At 43.6% G+C, this 27,203-nt stretch overlaps 1 protein-coding gene across 3 annotated transcripts in view; it reads left to right on the forward strand.

Moving 5' to 3' along the window:
• GAS2 (growth arrest specific 2) overlaps positions 1 to 27,203 on the forward strand; it is a 73,520-nt gene that overhangs the window by 38,179 nt on the left and 8,138 nt on the right. For all 3 annotated transcript variants that reach the window (XM_069968057.1, XM_069968059.1, XM_069968060.1), the window contains exons 4-8: positions 109 to 233; positions 5,595 to 5,736; positions 14,787 to 14,850; positions 19,411 to 19,558; positions 20,471 to 20,578. In XM_069968057.1, the coding sequence (XP_069824158.1) occupies positions 109 to 233; positions 5,595 to 5,736; positions 14,787 to 14,850; positions 19,411 to 19,558; positions 20,471 to 20,578 (587 nt within the window). The remainder of the gene's footprint in view (positions 1 to 108; positions 234 to 5,594; positions 5,737 to 14,786; positions 14,851 to 19,410; positions 19,559 to 20,470; positions 20,579 to 27,203) is intronic.

Genomic DNA, 27,203 nt, shown 5'->3' on the forward strand with positions numbered 1-27,203 from the left:
GTGAGTGCAGCTCAGGAGTAACATTATCAGTGAGATCCCAGCATAGACTGGTATAGAGCGCTCAGTGATTTGGGGCCATGAAGTTTGACCTCTTGGATTTCTTGGCAGGGAAGGAGGTAACGGCAGAGACGTTCATGGAGAAGCTGGATAATGGGGCCTTACTGTGCCAGCTGGCGGAGACCCTGCAGGGGAAATTCCGGGAGAAGCTCATGGAGAGCCGCAAGACGGACAAGGTGAGGGGGCTCGGGGGTTAGGGGCTCCTTATGAGGGGTAGACTCTGCTCCTGTATATAATATCCCCCATTAGGTAGGTGGTCCTAGTATATAATATCCCCTATTAGGTAGGTGGTCATTGTATATAATATCCCCATTAGGTTGGTGGTCCTTGTATATAATATCCCCCATTAGGTTGGTGGTCCTTGTATATAATATCCCCTATTAGGTTGGTGGTCCTTGTATATAATATCCCCCATTAGGTAGGTGGTCCTTGTATATAATATCCCCCATTAGGTAGGTGGTCCTAGTATATAATATCCCCTATTAGGTAGGTGGTCATTGTATATAATATCCCCATTAGGTTGGTGGTCCTTGTATATAATATCCCCCATTAGGTTGGTGGTCCTTGTGCATAATATCCCCTATTAGGTAGGTGGTCCTTGTATATAATATCCCCCATTAGGTTGGTGGTCCTTGTATATAATATCCCCCATTAGGTTGGTGGTCCTTGTATATAATATCCCCCATTAGGTTGGTGGTCCTTGTATATAATATCCCCCATTAGGTTGGTGGTCCTTGTGCATAATATCCCCTATTAGGTAGGTGGTCCCTGTAGATAATAGTCCCCATTAGGTAGTGATTCTCTATAGAGAGTCCTGGTTATAAGGGTTTATAGTTTATACTGTCAGTCCGGAGGCGGCAGAGTCTGATCCAAGCTGCAGAGAAGCTGAGAGCACGGCCGCTGTACCCTGTCCCTGCGAGCACGGCCGCTGTAACCTGTCCCTGCGAGCACGGCCGCTGTAACCTGTCCCTGTGAGCCACCATACTTCCTGCACCTTGTATACAGGGTCATGTGTCAGCTCTGCACTATAATGGATGCTGTATGGTTATTACTATGCCTAGACCAGGCACCTTGCTATACCGCCATATAGGGCAGATACTGGCCACAGCTGCCTTCTTCTGGATCCACAGCTCAGTGTATGAGACATTGGCTTCTCTGCAGCTACACAGTGATGATTAAGCATCAGGACGGCTCCTATGAAGTCCTGACATTGTTCTATCACAGAGAGGATGTTTGGGCGCTCCGCATCACATGCTCCATGTGGAACGTCCGGAATGTGAGTGCCGAGGAGCCATCCCATAGTCAGAGGGAGATATAGGTCAGCACCACGTCAGCTCCCATAGGGACGTCAGTGTATTATATGTATAATATTATTCCTACTATTATCTGCTATGTGGATTACTGTGCACAACATGGTCTCCTCTACCGAAACATTTATACAGCTCCAATACATATTACATCTCTGTACTGTATTACAGTATTATATTCCTGTATATAGGAGCAGTATTATAGTATTATATTCCTGTATATAGGAGCAGTATTATAGTAGTTATATTCCTGTATATAGGGGCAGTATTATAGTAGTTATATTCCTGTATATAGGAGCAGTATTATAGTAGTTATATTCTTGTATATAGGGGAAGTATTATAGTAGTTATATTCCTGTATATAGGAGCAGTATTATAGTACTTATATTCCTGTATATAGGAGCAGTATTATAGTAGTTATATTCATGTATATAGGGAACAGTATTATAGTAGTTATATTCTTGTATATAGGGGCAGTATTATAGTAGTTATATTCCTGTATATAGGGAGCAGTATTATAGTAGTTATATTCCTGTATATAGGAGCAGTATTATAGTAGTTATATCCCTGTATATAGGAGCAGTATTATAGTAGTTATATTCTTGTATATAGGGAACAGTATTATAGTAGTTATATTCCTGTATATAGGAGCAGTATTATAGTAGTTATATTCCAGTATATAGGAGCAGTATTATAGTAGTTATATTCCTGTATATAGGAGCAGTATTATAGTAGTTATATTCTTGTATATAGGAGCAGTATTATAGTAGTTATATTCCTGTATATAGAAGCAGTATTATAGTAGTTATATTCCTGTATATAGGGAGCAGTATTATAGTAGTTATATTCCTGTATATAGGAGCAGTATTACAGTATTATATTCCTGTATATAGGAGCAGTATTATAGTAGTTATATTCCTGTATATAGGAGCAGTATTATAGTAGTTATATCCCTGTATATAGGAGCAGTATTATAGTAGTTATATTCTTGTATATAGGGGCAGTATTATAGTAGTATATTCCTGTATATAGGGGGCAGTATTATAGTAGTTATATTCCTGTATATAGGGGGCAGTATTATAGTAGTTATATTCATGTATATAGGGAGCAGTATTATAGTAGTTATATTCTTGTATATACTGGGCAGTATTATAGTAGTTATATTCTTGTATATAGGAGCAGTATTATAGTAGTTATATTTCTGTATATAGGAGCAGTATTATAGTAGTTATATTCCTGTATATAGGAGCAGTATTATAGTAGTTATATTCTTGTATATGAGGGCAGTATTATAGTAGTTATATTCCTGTATATAGGAGCAGTATTATAGTAGTTATATCCCTGTATATAGGAGCAGTATTATAGTAGTTATATTCCTGTATATAGGAGCAGTATTATAGTAGTTATATTCCTGTATATAGGAGCAGTATTATAGTAGTTATATTCTTGTATATAGGAGCTGTATTATAGTAGTTATATTCCTGTATATAGGAGCAGTATTATAGTAGTTATATTCTTGTATATAGGAGCAGTATTATAGTAGTTATATCCCTGTATATAGGAGCAGTATTATAGTAGTTATATTCCTGTATATAGGAGTAGTATTATAGTAGTTATATCCCTGTATATAGGAGCAGTATTATAGTAGTTATACGGTTCAGGGAAGAAAAAGAGTGCTGCACCTCACACCTATGGCTGATACTAGTACCTCTCGGCTGCATAAAAAACATCAGAATTCTGTATGTGAATTGATCAAGCCACACTGCCCCATGTACCTCGGGCAGTATGGCTTGATCAATTCATACACAAAATTCTGATGTGTTTTTTATTTAGCCTAGCGGCACTAGTATCAGCCATAGGTGTGAGGTGCAGCACTCTGTTTCTTCCCTGAACCGCATTTTGTTTCTCTCTTTTCTCCGTGTTTTGCACTCCTCCTGGTGAGACCCACATGACCGCAATTAGCAGGAGACACCTGAGTGCACATGGTTTTAATCCCTCCTGTTTTTTCCCATTCTGTTTGCTGCAGCTATGGTGAGCGCAATACCTCATCCAGACTTGTGCTGCTTGGGGGCGACCTTCTCCGCCGGCGGTGCTGGCCGGGTTCTGGTGTGGTGTTTTTGGGTCTGGTCCTGTGGCATGGGGGTCGCAGGGCCGTCCCATGGCCCCCGTTCCCTGACTGTGCACGCCTGCGGGGTTGGTGGCCACTGACTGGCACGGTGTGGACTTAGTGTAGGGACCCATGTGTATCAGATACCGGCACGAGGTACATGGGGCAGTATGGCTTGATCAATTCATACACAAAATTCTGATGTGTTTTTTATTTAGCCAAGCGGCACTAGTATCAGCCATAGGTGTGAGGTGCAGCACTCTGTTTCTTCCCTGAACCGCATTATAGTAGTTATATTCCTGTATATAGGAGCAGTATTATAGTAGTTTTATTCTTGTATATGGGAGCAGTATTAAAGTAGTTATATTCTTGTATATAGGGAGCAGTATTATAGTAGTTATATTCCTGTATATAGGAGCAGTATTATAGTAGTTATATTCCTGTATATAGGAGCAGTATTATAGTAGTTATATTCCTGTATATAGGGGCATTATTATAGTAGTTATATCCCTGTATATAGGAGCAGTATTATAGTAGTTATATTCCTGTATATAGGAGCAGTATTATAGTAGTTATATTCCTGTATATAGGAGCAGTATTATAGTAGCTATATTCCGGTATATAGGAGCAGTATTATAGTAGTTATATTCTTGTATATAGGAGCAGTATTATAGTAGTTATATTCTTGTATGTAATGGTAGTATTATAGTACATCAGTAGCCCGTCTGCTCCCTAGGTTGATGTCCAGTCAGATAGAGCCGGGTCTCCACTATGACTGAATGAGGGGAGACTTTTATTAATCAGGACTGGCCGTTTTATTACTCTATTATTGGCGGCCAGTCTATTACGCTGCGAGCACAGCGTTAAATAGTTTCCATCTAATCCCATTCAGCCAATTCACTTGGAAAAAGTAAACTATAAAAGTCGTTCTTTCCCTGATTCCACGGCGGAGCAGGGATCCCCCAGAGCTTAAAAGAAGTGAACTTGACAGGATGGTTGCTGGATGACATCATGTGTTTTCCTCTCACTTTCACATCCTGCATTAAACCACATGCTCGGCCATCATGGAGACAAGAGTGTGCGGGAACGGCGGCAGGGGAGCCATTTGCCTGATATTTGAGAGCGGGGCTGTGGGCACCTCTGTTTCGTGATATTTTACACTATGTCAATATAATTCTCCTTCACCACATGGAAAGCTAATTATTCAGCAGGAATCGGCACTCGCAGACCCTCTTATCAGGTTTAGGTGAGGTTTTTAGCTTTTTTTTTTTATTGTTATTATTGATAAGGCTTCATTTGCTTAAAACCTAAAAACCTGTAAACAGCGCCACCCTTGTGTATGGATAGTGTCTGGTATTGCGGCTCTACTGAAGTGAGTACTGTATAGCTAAGCTGCAATACCATACACAACCAGCGGACAGGTGTGGCGCTGTTTCTATAAGAAAAAAAAAACCCTCATGGCTGAAGAACTGCGGGACACAAAGCTCTGTAATAAATGTCCTCCCTGAAGTGGCCAGCAGGGGTATAAAGAAGAAATTAAATCTGTGGCCCCAATGAAAATGTAAGAATCTTTGTATTGAATTGTTCCTAGTTCCATTACCAGGATCCTTTCCTGCTCCTCCCCCACAAACTTTCATTTAACTTGAAAAACAGTTTAATTTTATTTTGTCCTTACCAAACAAACAGTTCACTGAGGGATCAGTTACATGCTGCCCATACAAATCTATAGAGGGGCAAGGAAGGGGATGTGAGAGATTGTAGAAAGCCAAAATAAAACAGAAACACTTTAGAGAGTACACAAGAACTTCCTGAGAGCATTACATCTCACCCTAGGGCTTTATTTACAGCTTAGACTGCTAAGTGCTGCTCTATAATGTCCTCCTTGCTGCTGCTACTTCTAAGGGTGTGCTATAAGGATATAGGGGGCAGGGTCTTCTTTCTTGTATGCCTAGTGTTTGAAAGATATCTTAGTAGATATTCTACTACACCCACTATCTCATGTTTACAGCTGGAGCCTGCAGAGCGGAAATCTGATGGAAAATGTTATATATAGATGGTATATATTGTGCATCACTTTATAGCCATGCAGTGTTATTTATAAAACTACTTTGTCGTTCCTGCAGGATCTTCCATGTAAGAAGATACCATACCGTGCCAATGCCCCATCTGGGTCTTTTTTTGCAAGAGACAATACAGCCAACTTCTTGTCCTGGTGCAGGAGTATTGGTGTCGGAGAGACGTGTTTGTTTGAGTCGGAAGGACTAGGTAAGGAAAATCAGAATGTCAGTGATCGAGCTGTAGTAAGCTGCTGTGTATGTATGAAAGCGGTATTATTGGTAAGGGGTGCCCCAATGACTATACAGTTAAAAATCTTTTGGCCATGGAAAGAGCACGTCATGTCATGTTGTGGTTGTCTCTAGATCTGACCTGTGGACCTATGTTGTAGAGGTCTTTAGATGTGACATTTTGATCCATTATCTGGTGGTCTATAGAGATGACTAGTGGACCCATGTTCTGGTGGTCTATAGATCTGACCTGTAGATCCATATTCTAATGGTCTATAGATCTGACCTCTGTATCCAAATTTTGGTGCTCTATAGATCTGACCTGTAGACCCATGTTCTGGTGGTCGGTAGATCTGTCCTGTGGGCCCATGTTCTGGTGGTCTATATATCTTACCTGCAGACTCATATTCTGGTTGTCTATAGAGATTACTAGTGGACCCATGTTCTGGTGGTCTATAGATCTGACCTGTAGGGCTGTGTTCTGGTGGTCCTTAGATCTGACCCGAGAACCCATGTTTTGGTGGTCTGTAGATCTGACCTGTGGACTCATAATATAGTGGTCTATAGCTCTGACCTGGTTGTCTATAGAGATTACTAGTGGACCCATGCTCTGGTGGTCTGTAGATCTGACCTGTGGGCCCATGTTCTGTTTGTCTATAGATCTGACCTGTTGGTGGTCTACAGACTTGATCTGTGGATCCATGTTCTTGTGGTCATTATATCTATTTTGTAGACCCATGTTCTGGTTGTCTATAGCGCTGACCTAGGCACTTGTGTTCGGCTGGTCTATAGATCTGCTCTGTGAATCCATGTTCAGGTGGTCTATAGAGGTGACCTGTGGACCCATGTTCTGGTGGTCTAGATTTCTGACCTGTTGATCCATGTTCTTGTGGTGCATAGTTCTTACTTGTGGACCCATGTTCTGGTGGTCCACAGCGCTGACCTGGGGACCCATGTTTTAGTGGTCTATAGATCTGCCCTGTGGATCCATATTCTGGTGGTCTATAGATCTGACCTGTGCAACCATGTTATGGTGGTGTATAGAGGTGACCTGGGGACCCGTGTTCTGCTGGTCTATAGATCTGCTCTGTTGATTCATGTTCTGGTGGTCTTTAGAGGTGACCTGTAGATCCATGTTCTGGTTGTCTGTACATCTGACCTGTGGACCCATGTTCTGGTGGTCTATAGAGGTGAACTGTAGACCCCTGTTCTGCTGGTCTATATATCTGACCTGTGTATCCATGTTTTTGTGGTCTATAGATTTTACTTGTAGACCCATGTTCTGGTGGTCTATAGAGCTGCTGGCCTTGGGACCCATGTTCTAGTGGTCTATAGATCTGACCTATGCACATATGTTCTGGTGGTCTTTAGATCTGAGCTGTGCACCCATGTTCTAGTGGTCTATAGAGGTGACCTGCGGATCCATATTCCGGTTGTATCCATGTTTTTGTGGTCTATAGATTTTACTTGTAGACCCATGTTCTGGTGGTCTATAGAGCTGCTGGCCTTGGGACCCATGTTCTAGTGGTCTATAGATCTGACCTATGCACATATGTTCTAGTGGTCTATAGATCTGACCTGTGGATCCATATTCTGGTTATCTATAGATCTGACCCGGGGACTCATGTTCTGGTGGTCTATAGAGATGACAAGTGGACTCATGTTCTGGTGGTCTATAGAGATGACAAGTGGACACATGTTCTGGTGGTCTATAGAGATGACAAGTGGACTCATGTTCTGGTGGTCTATAGAGATGACTAGGGGACATGTTCTGGTGGTCTACAGATCTTCCCTGCTTTCTTGTACATCTCTTGGCCTGCTCAGTCCTCCCACAACTCCTTCCCCACAAAGGTTTCATTGATTTAAGCCTTATAAAAGATCCATTAGTCCAGAAAACCTGATAATCTGGCATCCCTCCAGTCCCGAGGCGGCCAGCTCGGAGATTTACCGTCCATCTATTTTAGGTATCATTTTCCTTCTCTATTCAATCGTCTTTATCGGGTCTCATCACGTTACGGAGCACATGACACCTCTCCGGCTGACACATAAAGAAGTGATATTTTCATCAGAAGTCAGATAAGAGGAGGCAGGATAAATGGGAGCAGTGTCTGCGGATGAAAAGGCTTCTATCCTTGCCTGGGCTGACACCAGATCCCTTCGCGCCGCGTCCTCTTTCCACCCTCTTTGTGAGAGTGACTCCGAGTATCGCCTGGATGATCGGCTCCATTGTCAGACGGACTGCGATAAAGCACCGAGGACTCTCCATGGAATAAGACTTCACTCTCTTCTCCGTATCTTGTCAGGCCTCAGGGACGTTGAATGGTGACAGCGCCACTTTCATCACATCACAGAGTACGGGATCCATTTACCGTCACTGTCACTAGTGACAAAGACTTTACAGGTCTTTTCCATGAAATAAACTTTTCTACTGGAATAAGACATACTGGCCCCCGCTTGCTTCCACCGGACCCCTCCCTGAGTCCTACTAATCCAATTTCCACCAACAACAACCATTGTCCATCTTCTTCTCTCGACTGTATCAGTATGAACCACCAGTCCATCCTGTATAGTCAATAGCACCAATAGATGGGGTCCACTTCACCATGATAACCACCAGTCCACCCTGTATAGTCAAGGACACCAATAGACGGGGTCCACTTTACCATGATAACTACCAGTCCATCCTGTATAGTCAAGGACACCAATAGACGGGGTCCACTTTACCATGATAACTACCAGTCCATCCTGTATAGTCAATGGCACCAATAGACGAGGTCCACTTCTCCATGATAACCACCAGTCCATCCTGTATAGTCAATGGCACCAATAGACGAGGTCCACTTTACCATGATAACTACCAGTCCATCCTGTATAGTCAATGGCACCAATAGACGAGGTCCACTTCACCATGATAACCACCAGTCCATCCTGTATAGTCAATAACACCAATAGACGGGGTCCACTTCTCCATGATAACCACCAGTCCATCCTGTATAGTCAATGGCACCAATAGACTGGGTCCACTTCACCATGATAACCACCATTCCCTCCTGTATAGTCAATGGCACCAATAGACGGGGTCCACTTCACCATGATAACCATCAGCAGGTTGGTTAAGGACAGTAGTGGGGAACCAGCGGCCCGCCAGCTGTTGCAAAACTACATTTCCCATCATGCCCGGAAGGTCAAAGCTTTGCAACTTTTTGCCGCTTTACGCTTGGGAACAGTGTGTACACAATTTCTTCCTGCAATCTTCTGTTGTTAAAAGGATTATTCAGGATTAGAAGACAGTAGCTTCTAAAGCAGCGCCGCCCCTGTCATCAGGTTGTGTGCAGTATTACAACATGACTCCATTCATTTCAGTAGTACCGAGCTGCAAAACCCACAAACAAACTGAGGACAAGAGTGTTTTTCTAATCCTTTAACTGGAAACAGTCATCGTGCAACTAATAACATGCTCATTTTATTATGTTCCCCTCTTTAGTACTGTGAGCACATGATGGTGTCCTGCATACAGTGACAATGAGATACCTGTTTTTATTGAGTTCCACTTTAAGTATAAAGTGCTGTCAGAGTTTGGGAACAAAAAACACTTATAAACTCCTAAAAAACATTATTCAGCCCCTTAGATGCCGTCAGACCTATGTCTCCACTCTATTCGAGACTCTGTCTTGGTTGCAAGAAAAAAATGATCTGAATGAATTGTTAACTGGATCGCTGGTGATAGATCTGTTTTATATATATATATATATATATATATATATATATATATATATATATATATATATATATATATACCTTTGAGTGTATTTGGCCCCTTAGATGCTTTCAGATCAAAGTCTTTACTGTATTCTAAACAGGTGCAACAAAAAGTTATCTGAACCAACTGCTGTTACTGGATACCATCAGCATATTACTTTTATTTTTATAAGAAAATCACCTTTGAGTATATTTGGGCCTCTTAGATGCTTTCAGATCTTATTCTCTACTGTATTTAAGACTCTGTCTAGAAAACATCTGCTACAAAAAAGTTATCTAAATCGATTGTTGTTGTCGGGTACCATTAGCATGCTGCTGCTGATGGATCTGTTTGTTTTAGATTATTTTTTATTAGAAAATCACCTTTGAACGTCTTTGGCCCCTTAGATGCTTTCAGACCTATGTCTCTACTGTATTTGAGACTATGTAGTAAACAGGTGCAGCAAATAGTTATCTGAATCAACTGATGTTGCTGGATACCATCAGCATGCTGCTGGTGATGGATCTTTTTTTATTAGAAAACAAGTGTATATTGGCCCCTTAGATGCTTTCAGACCTATGTCTCTACCGTATCTGAGACTATGCACTGAACAGGTGCAACAAAGTTATTTGAATCAACTAATGTTACTGAATACCATCATTATACTGGTTCTGATGGATGTTTTTTTTTTTTTTTTTTTTAATTATGTCTCTCTGTGTAGGTCTTACGCTACAATAACTAAACCTTTGAATGTATTTGCGCCCCTTAGATGCTGGGCCCCATAGTAACTGCTACTCCTGCTAACCTACAGTTACATTGACTGCATGGCCATATTCAAGGCTATGCCTACGGTAGTACAGGGCTGTATCAAAAATGGATCTAGATCTCCATGAGTAAGTGAAACCATCAACATGCTGCTGATGATGGATGAGTTTAGTTTTTTTAATAATATATAGCTATTTATCACTATGACATTGCAATCTTTTAACGTCTATAATTACATAATCACCACTATCTCTAGTGATCTCCTGATTGGTCGTTAGCACTGCCACTTGCAGCTAAGGGGAGGGGCCAGTTAAGGTACTGCCTCCTGGACTCTTGTGGTCATTGAATTTGCATATTCCATACACAAAGTATATGAACATTCCTATTCCCATTCTCTATATAGCACTGTCAGCAGTTTTGAAGGCCTAATCTTGCTGGCGGACTCCCATTAACTGTTTGTGCATTGCAGGATAGTCATCCATCCTCCACCAAAAATTATGTTGTGCACTGACAGCCGATTAAGTGTAAATTGTGTTCAATCACACAGACAACATAGATGACTCACTCATTCACCTCGGAGACGTCCTCTGGTAACATCCAGAGTAAAAAAAAAAAAATCTTAAAGGGGAAAGGTCACGATTTATTAATGGAGTAATCCATGCAGTGGGACCATTAATCATAGGTAGCTGAGTCTGTGAGTAGCTCGGCATGATGACAGCGCTCTAGACAGCCGCCTGGATCCTCCACAGAATACATTATAAAATATTATAGATTACAGATGCTCCACGTTCCACAGGAAATCACAATCCAAGATTTGGCCGGGGGCCCGAAACGCGTCAGGCGCTGAGCGTATCTTGTTCTCAAAGGATATTGTTACCGATCTGATGTAAGATTCTGATCAGCAAGTGAACATGACTGCAGGATCCTGTGACTTGGACCACCAAAGGCTGGAGAACCCACCATAGAAGCTCCCTGGACAGCCCCTTTAAGACCACTAAAATACTTTGCAAGGGCTCTGTACATTATCCAATGCCTTTTTATCTATATAAAAAGCTGATCACAAAGTGATCTACTGTTAGGACCCTAAAAGAGTCAGTGTTTCATTTCCATACAGCTCCCCCACAGGAAAAGTAAGGTATTACAAGTTGTCCATTGAAATGAATGGGTTGGTCATGCAATGCAGAGGTAGGAACCTGCGGCCCTCTAACTGTTGAGAAGCTATAATTCCCATCATGCTTTGGCTGTCCAGGCATGATGGGAATTGTAGTTTTGAAACAGTTAAAGGACCAGAGGTTCCCCATTCCCAATGCAATGAATGGATGTGTCGGGTCCTCCAGAGTGGAAGACGCTCTTTGATGCCAATGGGTGTCTCTGGTCGTTTTTGTACACTCTTTCGGTGCATGTGTGAAAGTGAATAGAGTTTCCCCATGTTGGGGGGCTACAGCTAGATGACCCCCTGAAGTGCCATAAAGTGAGTCCAGTTTGCAAACTAAGATCAAATGTGGAAAATTATTTAATGCATCAACATGGATGACGATTGTTGGTGATAAATCATAGGTGTTTTTCATACATCACAGGAGAAGACTTATGTTGGTATATGGTGTAAGTTATACTGCCCCTTAGCCTAATATGATAACATGCTATATCATATTGGTTTGGGGCCATATTGATTCTTCCTTGGCCCGGTTCAGGGTGTGGGCTAATACAGGGGACCAGAGCCGGCCATGATCATCACTATTTGTAATATTAAGATTGATGGTTTTCTGACCTCTATTATATTACAGTATATTAATATATGATTTACTGCTGATAAAAGGGGTTTTCTCATAACATAAAGTAATGGAAGGTCACTAGGATATCACATAACTTTATATTGGTATACTGGGGATGATGATTCCCTATACATAGCTGCCATCACAGGATTGTGGAGATCCCACGCGTCATAAGTTGCACATACTGGTGACGTGCCAAGCTGCACATAATGGTGACATACCAAGTTGCACATACTGGTGATATACCAAGTTGCACAGCCTGATGACATACCAAGTTGCACATACTGGTCATATACCAAGTTGCACATACTGGTCATATACCAAGTTGCACATACTGGTCATATACCAAGTTGCACAGCCTGATGACATACCAAGTTGCACATACTGGTGATATACCAAGTTGCACATACTGGTGATATACCAAGTTGCACATACTGGTGATATACCAAGTTGCACATACTGGTGACATACCAAGTTGCACATACTGGTGATATATCAAGTTGCACATACTGGTGATATATCAAGTTGCACATAATGGTGATATACCAAGTTGCACATACTGGTGATATACCAAGTTGCACATACTGGTGATATACCAAGTTGCACAAACTGGTGACATACCAAGTTGCACATACTGGTCATATACCAAGTTGCACATACTGGTCATATACCAAGTTGCACACTGGTCATATACCAAGTTGTACATACTGGTCATATACCAAGTTGCACATACTGGTCATATACCAAGTTGCACATACTGGTCATATACCAAGTTGCACATACTGGTCATATACCAAGTTGCACATACTGGTGATATATCAAGTTGCACATACTGGTGATATATCAAGTTGCACATAATGGTGATATACCAAGTTGCACATACTGGTGATATACCAAGTTGCACATACTGGTGATATACCAAGTTGCACAAACTGGTGACATACCAAGTTGCACATACTGGTCATATACCAAGTTGCACATACTGGTCATATACCAAGTTGCACACTGGTCATATACCAAGTTGTACATACTGGTCATATACCAAGTTGCACATACTGGTCATATACCAAGTTGCACATACTGGTCATATACCAAGTTGCACATACTGGTCATATACCAAGTTGCACATACTGGTCATATACCAAGTTGTACATACTGGTCATATACCAAGTTGCACATACTGGTGATATACCAAGTTGCACATACTGGTGATATACCAAGTTGCACATACTGGTGATATACCAAGTTGCACATACTGGTGATATACCAAGTTGCACATACTGGTGACATACCAAGTTGTACATACTGGTCATATACCAAGTTGTACATACTGGTCATATACCAAGTTGCACATACTGGTCATATACCAAGTTGCACATACTGGTCATATACCAAGTTGCACATACTGGTGATATACCAAGTTGTACATACTGGTCATATACCAAGATGCACATACTGGTGATATACCAAGTTGCACATACATGTGACGTACCAAGTTGCACATACTGGTCATATACCAAGTTGCACATCCTGGTGACATGCCAAGTTGCACATCCTGGTGACATACCATTACTTGTATGTTACAGGAATGCCCCTTTAACCATAATAATTCTATTATTGACTGTTTTATATTAACCTGTGCATCTTCTCCTCAGCTTACTGTATGGGCACAGACCCTCCGCTATGGTAGGAAATCATTGTGTACATGGACGTTCTAGCTGTCACCATACCACGTATCATCACCATTAACCTCACTGCAGCTGATACCGTACAATGAATTATATGGGCTTTCAATATCTCTACTTGTTGTCAGTGAATGGAAACAATCAGAGACTGAAAACCTGCACAGACCCAAGGATGTATTATGGATTTGTTGTGGAATCACACTGCAAATTCTGCACTGAAATAGACGGACATTTATGTACAAGTCCGTGCCCGGCTATGGCTCATGTGGTTGGGCAAGGTCAGGCTGCTGCCATACAGATGCATCCATATCATGTTGGTGTGAACCCAGCTTTCTGCATGATTTACACAAACTACGTCCTAAAACTCATGACATCATCACTGAATGTATCTGCCATCATTCACTGCACTCTAATCACTGCCATATTTATATATGTTCTTAATGAGCATTTCCCCTTTAAGGGGTTGACTCCAACAGTGATCTTCAATTGTTGTAAAACTACAACCCCCAACAGGCTCCTGTCAAGTTCATGCTTTAAGGAGTTGTCCAGGCTTAGAAAAAAACATGGCTGTTTTCTTTTAAAAACAGTGCCACCCTTGTCCTCAGGTTGGGTGCGTTATTGCAGCTTTGTTCCATTGAAGTGAATGGAGCAGAACTGTAATACCCCACACAGCCTGAAGACAAGTGTGGTGCTGTTTCTGCAAGAAAGTAGCTTTGTTTTTTCTAATCCTGGTTAACCCCTTGAAACAATCCCTTAAAGGGTTAAAGGGGATCTGCTCATAATGACATGTTGTGTATACCCCTTTAAGATAAAAAAAAGAGAGATCCTGGAAAAGCTGGGTGACAACCTAGTTACCATCACAGCTGCTCTGGTGGTTGCCATCAAACTTTCCTGGATAAATAGATTAAAGTTTGCCATTAAGGACTATACAAAAGCTGGGTGACAACCCCTGTGGAAGCCATATTGCAGGGAAAAAATTTTGTCTTAAAGGGAAACACCCCATAAATCTCGCTGTGTTTCTATGTATTGGCTCTGTTCATCAGGTGGTTTCCATCTCTTTCCCCTCTAGTTCTACACAAGCAGCCCCGAGAAGTGTGCCTCTGTTTACTAGAGCTGGGGAGGATCGCTGTACGGTAAGACCACACATTCCAATTTTTTTTATTTTTTTTTACATTTTTGACATTTTTATCTTTTCAAATTTTTTTTTCTTGTAATAATAATCTTGGTGAACCGCAGCGGCGATCGGCGTGAACCACAGTCCACATCTTGGAGGCAGATGTGAGGAGGGATAACTGAGATCCATTCATTCACTTCTATTACATTACGGGGTGTGGAGACTTTTGTAGTCGTGTTTTTGTTGTACAGTAAAAAAAAGTAAGGTGGGGGGGGGGGGGGTCAGTCTTGATGACAAATCCCTTACTGTTTTGTGTATACATCAACCATGCAGATACTGCAGTCATATGCTACTCCATACTCTTACAGACTGTACAAAATATGTGCAGGATCAGACTACACATGGACTTGTTTGTAGTCTGTAACCATGGAAACCCATTGATAGACATAGAAGCTATATGCTCAAATCAGTAGGAGGTTTTATGAATCAATTTTTTTTTTTTGCAGTTTCTATTTTTTTTATTCATAGTGGCACTGGAGCAAGGAAAAGAGAATTGGCTGTAAAAAGGTACACACCCTTTGACCCAGGGATGACTACAAGTCCCATCATGCCTGGAGAGCCAAAGCTGTTGCCCATCAGAGAAGCTATTTTCTGACCGGTCTGTTATCAGCCTTTCTCTTGCCACCTTTTCTCCATCAGAGAAGCAATGCTCTGAGTTACTTTTTTTCCCCCCTTTAAGATGTCTTTATTACTTTTACATTTTAACAGGGGGGGGGGGGGGGTGTACAGGTTCAAACTGGGGTATCTGGGGCCCACCAGAGGAAATTATCCTGGGGGCCCACTAATGATGAGCCATTGGGAAACAACATGTCAGACAGTGTTTGTGCAGGTTCTGAACCTGGGGGCCCACCGGAGTGGGCCAGTCCAGCACTGGGTGGGTACAAGTCCGATGACAAGCGAGATCTGAAGAAGATTGATAGCAGATCCGGCGGGTAGTGCAGTCAAATATCTAAAGATTAGTACTTATGAGCCTTTCTCCATCAGAGATGGTCCTCTGGTGGGCTAGTCCAACACTGGGAAACGACATGTCAGTCAATGTTATTGCAGGTCCTAAAGCTGGGGGCCCACCGGAGGATTCTCCGGTACTCCGGTGGGCCAGTCCGGCACTGCCCAGCAGAGTGTGGCTTCTCTGTTGGACCAAGACACTACAGGAGGATGTAGAACAGAAACTACATTATAAAAAATATATATATATATATTTACCCCATGATTGCCTCTTTATGTTGAGGGACCTGTCAGCACAGAAAGTAGACAATCCCTTGAAATGCTTGTTTCCATTAAGGTCTGGTGCGGACTGTGTCCTGACATGTGATTTCAGCCTGTAAGGTTTTGTAAGTAATGTAGCAATGGATGGAAAGTTCCCCATTTAGACTCATAATTGTGTGTTTTACAGGCAGCAGATTGGCGCGGGGTGAAGGTCTGGGGTGGGGGGGGGGGGGAGGCTATAATATCTGGTGATTTGAGCTGCAGACATAAGGGAGAGCTGTGTGTTCTGCAGCCGCTTCTCTTATTTTATGGCCCGGCCTGTGTGCAGGTGTAGGTTCTCCGTCCTCAGGGACCTCCGTGATTTACGGCCTACAGGACTGGCCAGACAGACAGGAAGTAGAAGGAATCTTTATAGCCATTCCTTCCCGGCTCGGGGAATGTTTCATCAAAGCCGACGGCGCGGACCGTTCCCTCCGCTCAATAGGTTTCCATTGTTCTTGGCGTCTATGGCGCGGCGCTCTTGTATGCTGGAAAAGCACAGATGGAAGTCGGAGTTATAAGTCACCGCTTGTGTCCAGTTTATCCCGGCTATAGACTGGGAGTCCAGCCACAGTGCCCATTAACCAAGCCAGCCAAAGTGCACCTATAACAGTACCAACTACAGTGCCCCTATAACAGTACCAACTACAGTGCCCCTATAACAGTACCAACTACAGTGCCCCTATAACAGTACCAACTAGAGTGCCCCTATAACAGTACCAACTACAGTGCCCCTATAACAGTACCAACTAGAGTGCCCCTATAACAGTACCATCCACAGTGCTCCTATAACAGTACCATCCACAGTGCCCCTATAACAGTACCAGCCACAGTGCCCCTATAACAGTACCATCCACAGTGCCCCTATAACAGTACCAGCCACAGTGCCCCTATAACAGTACCAGCCACAGTGCCCCCTATAATAGTACCAGCCACAGTGCCCCCATAACAGTACCAGCCACAGTGCCCCCATAACAGTACCAGCCACAGTGCCCCTATAACAGTACCAGCCACAGTGCCATTATAACAGTACCAGCCACAGTGCCCCTATAACAGTACCAGCCACAGTGCCCTTATAACAGTACCAGCCACAGTGCCCCTACAACAGTACCAACTACAGTGCCCCTATAACAGAAGCAGCCACAGTGCCCCTATAACAGTACCAGCCACAGTGCCCCTACAACAGTACCAACTACAGTGCCCCTATAACCGAGCCAGCCACAGTGCCCCTATAACACTACCAGCCACAATGCCCCATTAATCAAGCCAGCCACAGTGCCCCTATAACACTACCAGCCACAATGCCCCATTAATCAAGCCAGCCACAGTGCCCCTGTAACAGTACCAACTACTGTGTCTCTAACCGAGCCAGCTACAGTGACCCTATAACAGTGCGATGCCCGGACCCCCAGGAGCCACTCCGCTGTGAGGCTGTTGTTGCGGGCAGAAACCGGGGCAGCAGCTTGCTAGAGGGTTGTCACGGTTTAGGCACGAGGGGTCACAGCTGGAAACCGGGCTCCTGACCATGCGGGGATACTGGGCATGCGATTCTTCGCACCTTGGCACCAATTATCACACCAATGCCAAGGTTCAGAAACAACGGTAGTTGTATATTTATTGTAACGGTGGTAACTAATAGCAACAGTCTCTCCGGATGCAACCGGGAATAAGGCAGACTTGGATAAGGCAGAGTAATGGGTGATGCTGCAATAGGCTGTGCTGATAGCGTACTGAATGATGGGAGTAGTAGTGATACTGAGGATAAGATGCTGGGCGGAATGGAACTGAGAGGAATACTTGCTGTTGATGATTAGAGAAGATGATGAGAGGAATGACTGAAGAACGGCACCCAGATCTTGAGAATAGATGAGAATCTTGAGGTCTTGAGAATAGAACACAGCCAGGAACACTTCTGGTGGAACTGGAGCAGCAGAGCACACGTATCTCTCTCCTGACAGGGGAGAGAGGTCACACACACCACCTATCCCCCTGAAGGTGGAAGACAGGACTGAGATAACAGGAAGTCACATGGTATTCCCCAGTCAAAGCTCGATGGCCATTGGGGTTACCATGGAAGCAGGGACAGTCACGTGACACCAAGCCATTGCATCATCACACCATTAGGCATATAGGACTGAATATACATAAGAAGTACCATACTTGAACACTGGGGGGGCGACATAATACCACTGATAACTGAATATGCATACAAGAAATGAATGGAATAACAGACCTGAACACTGAGAGGGGTGACACAATACACACAGTTTGCAGTGGACCATAACTTTCCAGAACAGAACTGGTTATAATAAAGATGCAGAGATAAAGTGACAAATAAATACTCTGTTCTGGGATACTGCAACAGTACCAGCCACAGTGCCCCTATAACAGTACCAACTACAGTGCCTTATTACAGTACCAGCCACAGTGCCTTATTACAGTACCAGCCACAGTGCCCCTATAACAGTACCAGCCACAGTGCTCCTATACAAGTAAAAGCCACAGTGCCCCTATAACAGTACCAGCCACAGTGCCCCTATAACAGTACCAGCCACAGTGCCCCTATAACTGTACCAGCCACAGTGCCCCTATACCAGTAACAGCCACAGTGCTCCTATACCAGTAACAGCCACAGTGCTCCTATACCAGTAACAGCCACAGTGCTCCTATACCAGTAACAGCCACAGTGCCCCTATAACAGTACCAGCCACAGTGCCCCTATAACAGTACCAGCCACAGTGCCCCTATAACAGTACCAGCCACAGTGCCCCTATAACAGTACCAGCCACAGTGCCCCTATAACAGTACCAGCCACAGTGCCCCTATAACAGTACCAACTACAGTGCCTTATTACAGTACCAGCCACAGTGCCCCTATAACAGTACCAACTACAGTGCCTTATTACAGTAACAGCCACAGTGCCCCTATAACAGTACCAACTGCAGTGCCTTATTACAGTAACAGCCACAGTGCCCCTATAACAGTACCAGCCACAGTGCCCCTATAACAGTACCAGCCACAGTGCCCCTATAACAGTACCAACTACAGTGCCTTATTACAGTACCAGCCACAGTGCCCCTATAAAAAAGAGACTTTGACACAAAGAGAATGGAAACAAGTGTGAGATAAGTTATACAATTGAAGTAGCACAGAGTATTTCAGGAGAGGAGTATGAAGGCCTTCTTGGAGGTCACATGCTGCTGTTATTATCCTCATAATAATGATATAATAGTGCTGTACATTATAATATGACTCCCTCTCTCTGTATTCACAGGTTTGGGGTGGAGCCTCCTGGATTAATAAAACTGGAAAAAGAGATTGAACAGGAAGAAACCCTTTCAACCCCGACCCCGTCACCATCCCCCTCCCCCACAAAGACCTCATCCGGGAAGAAGAGCGCTGGGAAGTTATTAGATGATGCGGTAAGTTATATCTATGTATCTGAGCTCACTCCGTATACATCACCATAGCCGCCCCCAGCTGGTGACTGATCCTGCTCCTCTTATCAGATCAAAAAATCTAAGTAGATACCCCCGCACTAACTTAGGGGCATTAGGGCACATCTATGTATCCCTTCTCGATCACCCCGCCACGTCACGTGTAGAAAAAAAGAGTTCCAGGACTTTTGGGGCTCCTCCTACCCCTCGGTGGCACAGAGCCACGTGAGGACGGGGGAACCCTTTACTGAATCCCATTAGCCAAGAAGGGGAGAGGTGAAGCCAACCTGAGCTGTTGTTTCCTTTAGACCATGTTGCCCTCACAGGCTTTGAGGAAGCTGAGATATAAGGAGCTGTTTGAAAGGTCTCCACACTGTAGAGTTATTATAGCTGGGTAGATTGGACACATTGATGATTTTTACAGGCCAAACAGGAATTTGCAAACAGCTCCTCCTATCTCAGCTTCTTCTGTATGTATTTCTTTTCTTTGAGATCAACTGGTTTCAGAAAATTATATAGATTTGTAATTTAATTCTATTTAAAAATCTCCAGTCTTCCAGTACTTATCAGCTGCTGTATGTCCCGCAGGAAGTGGTGTATTCTCTCCAGTCTGACACAGTGCTCTCTGCTGCCACCTGTGTCCATGTCAGGAACTGTCCAGAGCAGGAGTGGTTTTCTATGGGGATTTGCTGCTGCTCTGGACAGTTCCTGACATGGACAGAGGTGGCAGCAGAGAGCACTGTGTCAGACTGGGAAGAATACACCACTTCCTGCAGGACGTATAGCAGCTGATAAGTACTGGAAGACTGGAGATTTTTAAATAGAAGTAATTTACAAATCAATATAAGTCCTGGATTCATCAGGCAAAGCCAAGACTAAATTTTATCTGTTCTTTAGGTTCAACGTATCTCTGAAGACCCTCCTTGTAAATGCCCCAGTAAGTTCTGCGTGGAGCGTCTTTCTCAAGGACGGTACAAGGTCGGAGAGAAAATCCTTTTTATCAGGGTAAGGTATTTTTATTGTATGATTTTATATGAAGTATATTGTATGTATGATCTATTTATCATCTTTGTCTGTCTATGTTCTGTTCTTTGCATGTGACGCCCCCTAGTGTCAGTATGCAGCTGGAAAGCAGCAGCATTTATATCATCCATCATAAGGTGCTTTATTAACTACAGGTGCCCCCTGTGTGGGAGGTTATACTGCTATATACTTCACTCTGTGTATATAATGCCATAATAAAGCAGTATATACACACACAGAGTGGAGTATATAGCAGTATATACACATGGGTAAGTATATAGCAGCTATATACCATGTGCATACTGCTATATACTCCTCCATGTGTGCATAGTTTTATATACTCCCTCATGTGTACAGGGGCGGTCTTGGCATTTCTGGGGCCCCAAGCGAAGTTATGTCTGGGCCCTCCCCCCCTCGACACGCGTTCCAAAACAATAGACCGCTGTGTGTTGCCCCCAGTAGTATATACCCCTTGTGCGCTACCGCCAGTAATATATACTCCTTGTGTGCTGCCCCCAATAGTATATACCCCTTGTGTCCTGCCCCCAATAGTATATACCCCTTGTGTCCTGCCCCCAGTAGTATATACCCCTTGTTTGCTTCCCCCAGTAGTATATAGACCCCTGTGTGTTCCCCCAGTTATATATAGCCCCCCCGTGTGCTCCCCCAGTTGTATATACCCCCTGTGTGCTCCCCCACTAGTATATAGGCCCCCTGTGTGCTCACCCACTTGGATATAGACCTCCTGTGTGCTCCCCCCACTTGGATATAGACCCCTGTGTGCTCCTCCAGTAGTATATAAACCCCTGTGTGGTTCCCCCAGTAGTATATAGACCCCCTGTGTGCCCCACCAATATTATATAGACCCCTTGTGTGCTGCCCCAGTAGTATACAGACCCCTGTGTGCTCCCCCAGTTATATATAGACCACCTGTGTGCCTCACAAGTAGTATATAGACCCCCTGTATGTTCCCCCAGTAGTATATAGACCCCCTGTGTGCCCCACCAGTAGTATATAGACCTCTGTGTGCTCCCCAGTAGTATATAGCCCCCCTGTTTGCTCCCCCACTTGGATATAGACCGCCTGTGTGCTCTCCAAGTTGTATATAGACCCCATTCTGCTGCCCCAAGTAGTATATAGACCCCCTGTGTGCTACCCCCAGTAGTATATAGACCCCTCTGTGAAGCCCCAGTAGTCAATAGCCCCCCTGTGTGCTCCCCCTGTTATATAGCCCCCCTGTGTGCTCCCCCCATTTATATAGACCCCCGATGTGCACTCCCCCAGTTAAACAGACCCCTGTGTGCTCCCCCTCCCATATAGTATATAACACAATAAAACAAACACTTATAATGACCGGGGTCCGGGCGTCTCCTCTTCTCTTCACTCTTGTGGCCACAGGAAGGGTTTTCCCTGTAATCACAAGAGGCCGCGCTCCCCTTGTTCTAGCGCTGATGCTCCAGTGATGTCACTGGAGCGCCGGCACCACAAGGACAAAGCTGCCACTTGTGACCGCAGGGAAAACCCTTCCTGCGGCCACAAGAGTGACTGACAGGAAGGGGGCCAATGTCTCCCGCCCTGTCAGTGCTGCTGCATGTAACTATGAGCGCTCATTACGAGTGCTCATAGTTACAATTCAAATGGCAGCAGCGAGCGGGGCAGCGTCCCTGTCCAGCGGTCTTGAGCACAAGAGCGGGGTGTGGGGGCCCCCCTGGATGTTGGGGCCCCAAGCGATCGCTTGGGGTGCTTGGTGCCAAAGACCGCCACTGCATGTGTATATACTACTATACATACGTCTGCATCCTGTTCCCCACATGATGTATACATGTGACGTAGTGGTGCTGTACTGAACATATATTAAGTCTGGCCCTCGAAAAACCATTCCAATTTCTCATGTTGCCTCATGGGAAAATGAAAGGGGTACTCTGGTGAAAATCGTTTTCTTTAAAATCAACTGGTGTCAGAAACTTATACAGATTTGTTATTTACTTCCATTAAAAAATGTCCAGTCTTCCAGTACTTATCAGCTGCTGTATGTCCTACAGGAAGTGGTGTATTCTCTCCAGTCTGACACAGTGCTCTCTGCTGCCACCTCTGTCCATGTCAGGAACTGTCCAGGATTCCTGACATGGACAGAGGTGGCAGCAGAGAGCACTGTGTCACACTGGAGAGGATGCACTAGGACATACAGCAGTTGATAAGTACTAGAAGACTGGAGATTTTTATATAGAAGTAAATTACAAATTTGTATAAGGAGTACCCCTTTAATTGCCCAGCGTCCATTGCCCGTCAATGGAGGAGGAAGTGGAGAAAGTTGCACCGCTGCTATTTACCACCATGTATCCGCCATGTGTCCTATCATCAGTAAACTCACTGCCGACTCCTTGGCGCTCATAAAACGCAGAGTTGTGTCGGTATAGATGGTAAATCCAGTCAGAGACGGTTATTAAGCAGTTCTGGACGTTCTCCAGCTGCTGTATAAATAAAGTTATTGTATGAGGGAGCGGAAGACTGTAAGAAATTTACTGCTGACCCGTCTCCATGCCACCCACACTCTGTGCTACCCTCCCGGGAGAGCCGGCCGCATCACAGGTGTTACAGGCCCTTAGGCCGCAGCCTCTCTGGGTATTGGATCTATGAGGTAACCACATATACAGCTGTTCTATAAAAAAAAGGGGGAGATTTATCAAACATGGTGTCTTAGTTGCCCCTGGCAACCAATCGATTCCACCTTTCATTTTCCAAAGAGTCTGTGAGGAATGAAAGGTGGATTCTGATTGGTTGCTAGGGGCAACTGAGACACCATGTTTGATAAATCTCCCCCAAAATGTCTACTATAAAAATTTAAAGGGGGTGGAGCATGACACTATCATTTTCTCTTGGTGTTGTCATGCCCCGCCCTCTTAAGCATCCATACTGTTTCAAAAGGAAAACAAGTTACTGTTGCCCATAGCAACCGATCACAGCACAGCTTTCAAAATGTAGACAGTAGAAGACAAAACAAAAACAGTGCTGTCATTGGTTGCTATGGGCAACAGTGGCAGTGTTTCTTTTGTCATAGATCACTGGTGTATTCTCTCCAGTCTGACACAGTGCTCTCTGCTGCCACCTCTGTCCATGTCAGGAACTGTCCAGAGCAGGAGAGGTTTTCTATGGGGATTTGCTGCTGCTCTGGACAGTTCCTGACATGGACAGAGGTGGCAGCAGAGAGCACTGTGTCAGACTGGAGACAATACAACACTTCCTGCAGGACATACAGCAGCTGATACGTATCGGAAGACTGGAGATTTTTTTAAATAGAAGTAAATTACAAATCTCTGGCACTTCCTGACTGCAGTTGGAGTACCCCTTTAAATATGGGGCCATGATAATACCTCAGGTTTTCCATGATGCTGATGGGAGCGTCCGGCCCTCGCTGGAGCATTAGTCAGATATTACACCGAAGCCGACGGAAAAAAAAAAATCCCTTTCATTGTGAGAACAAACGATTTTAAAGATGTTTTCCCTTTTAATTATTCAATACGAGGAGCGGCGGCGGCTTTGATGTGGACGCGGCCGGCTATACAATGTGGATGCTGAATATTGATCGCCGGGGCCGAGGCCGTTCCAGGAGATCGAGGACGTATTAAGGAGCGACTTTTAACTCTAACTCAACTTGAGGGATGGGGGGGGCTTCCTTCTGTTGCCGTGGTAACGCAGCCCGCAGATTTCTTTAGGGATTTGGAGGAAACAGGAGCATTAAGAATGAGCGATGTGCCGGGATGTATGGAGGCCAGACTCATATACTGTATATACCGAGGGATAGCACACCCCAGGGCGAGAAGGGATAGATAGATAGGAGATAGATAGATAGATAGATAGATAGATAGATAGATAGATAGATAGATAGATAGATAGATAGATAGGAGATAGATAGGAGATAGATAGGAGATAGATAGATAGATAGATAGATAGATAGATAGATAGATAGATAGATAGATAGATAGATAGATAGATAGATAGATAGGAGATAGATAGATAGATAGATAGATAGATAGATAGGAGATAGATAGGAGATAGATAGATAGGAGATAGATAGATAGGAGATAGATAGGAGATAGATAGATAGGAGATAGATAGGAGATAGATAGATAGATAGATAGATAGATAGATAGATAGATAGATAGGAGATAGATAGATAGATAGATAGATAGATAGATAGATAGATAGATAGATAGATAGGAGATAGATAGGAGATAGATAGATAGGAGATAGATAGATAGATAGATAGATAGATAGATAGGAGATAGATAGATAGATAGATAGATAGATAGATAGGAGATAGATAGGAGATAGATAGATAGATAGATAGATAGATAGATAGATAGATAGATAGATAGATAGATAGATAGATAGGAGATAGATAGGAGATAGATAGGAGATAGATAGATAGATAGGAGATAGATAGGAGATAGATGGATGGATAGATAGATAGATAGATAGATAGATAGATAGATAGATAGATAGATGATAGATAGAAAATAAGTAGATAGATAGATAGATAGATAGATAGATAGATAGATAGGAGATAGATAGGAGATAGATAGATAGATAGATAGATAGATAGATAGATAGATAGATAGATAGATAGATAGATAGATAGGAGATAGATAGATAGGAGATAGATAGATAGGAGATAGATAGATAGGAGATAGATAGATAGGAGATAGATAGATAGGAGATAGATAGATAGGAGATAGATAGGAGATAGATAATAGATAGTATACAGATAGAACAGCCTGTGAGTTGCTGCACACATTTTCCTCTGACCACATTGGGGAAATAGTTCCTGGTAATTACAGACATTATAATATCCGTTGTTCGCCATCCACCATATCTGTGCTGCTGTAATAATCGTTGCGTTTCCTCTCAGTCTGAACACTGCCATAACCCTGTAACATCTGATCGGTCCTGGAGGATCGGGGTGATTGAAAGGTTTGATGGGATTTCACACTATAGTGACCAGTGGTGTCCGGTGATAGACTGGGGGAGGGCGCTGTATTACGATTATAATGTGTCCGGCCTGTCGCTCGGGCTCAGTGACAGCCTCATCAGGGCTGAGTGTTCTCCGCCACGCCTGCAGCTTTTCCCCGATGTGACATTCGGTTATTAAGTGTCGCCGGGTTACAATTTGCAATATCGCTCTCTCATTCATCACAATTGCTTCAGGAAAGCGGATTCATGTCTGAGGCCTCTTCTAGATAAGTGATTACAGGACGCGGCTCCGCACCCAGGGGGGGGGGGGGGGGGGGGAATACAGGGCCGTCAATCTGAGGGAGACAAAGAAATCCGTCAGGTTATGAGGCGCTTATCGAGAGACGGACGCAACGTGACAGATGGCTGATAGAGACTGACATCAGAGATCACTGAGATGGCCGATCACACGCTCTGTATAACAGGCCTCATTCATATCAATGTTATAGACCTATAGATTTAAAGGGAAATTCCACTGATTTTTTTTTTCTCTCAAATCAACTGGTGTCAGAAAGTTATATAGATTTGTAATTTACTTCTATTAAAAAATCTTCAGTCTTCCAGTACTTACCAGCTGCTGTATGCCCTGCAGGAAGTGGTGTTATCTTTCCAGTCTGACACAGTGCTCTCTGCTGCCACCTCTGTCCATGTCAGGAACTGTCCAGAGCAGCCCTATAGAAAACCTCTCCTGCTCTGGATAGTTCCTGACATGGACAGAGGTGGCAGCAGAGAGCACTGTGTCAGACTGGAGAGAATACACCACTTCCTGCAGAGCATACAGCAGCTGATAAGTACTGAAAGATTGGAGATTTATTTATAGAAGTAAATGACAAATCTCTGGCACTTTCTGACACCTGTTGATTTGAAAGCAAAAAAAAATTGCCCCTTTAAGCTTAGGCTACAACAGTTAGGAAGTTGCATGCAGGTGACAACTGCAGGAGGCGCATTCAGGTCAATGTTGCATGCGACTCAAAACTTACAGTTGCACAAAATCCAGTGTTTTGGTTGCGAGTCACCTGCATTTGTCACCTGCCTGCAACTTGATTTGATATGGTTTGTCCACATTTGTATAGTTAGATTACAGCCCTAATAAGGTTGCATGACGGCGCACCTCAAATAAGCTGCGCAAATATTTTCATCATGTGATTTGTGCAGTGTCCCATCACGTGACTTATATTATCTTAGGAATTAAGCCTTAGGTATAAGGGAGCAGGAGGGTGCAACCTGGGCTGCGTCATCCTTCAACTTTCACATTCTAGCTCCATTGAAACACCTTCCTTTTTGGGGAAATTTATGCAAAAAAAAAACGGTCTTGTGGCAGCGTGAATGGGGCATCCTTGATATAGAGGAGATCACATGTCCTGTGTCTACAAAGGGAGGGGGGAAGAGGGAGGAAGGAGCGGTATGTTGTCAGAGAGGACACAGAGAAGATGATTTTAGACGTCTAGAATGGTAAGTATGAGAAAAAAACAGGGAAAGGGTGCAAGATAGGTTATACATGTATAGTAGACATAGGGTGGTAGTGGGGATGGGGATCAATTAAAATATTGTTTTTGTTACCTGGATAACCCCTTTAAACACCCCAATATTCCCCCAA

This window comes from Dendropsophus ebraccatus, chromosome 4, assembly GCF_027789765.1.
Source record: "Dendropsophus ebraccatus isolate aDenEbr1 chromosome 4, aDenEbr1.pat, whole genome shotgun sequence".
NCBI lineage: Eukaryota > Metazoa > Chordata > Amphibia > Anura > Hylidae > Dendropsophus > Dendropsophus ebraccatus.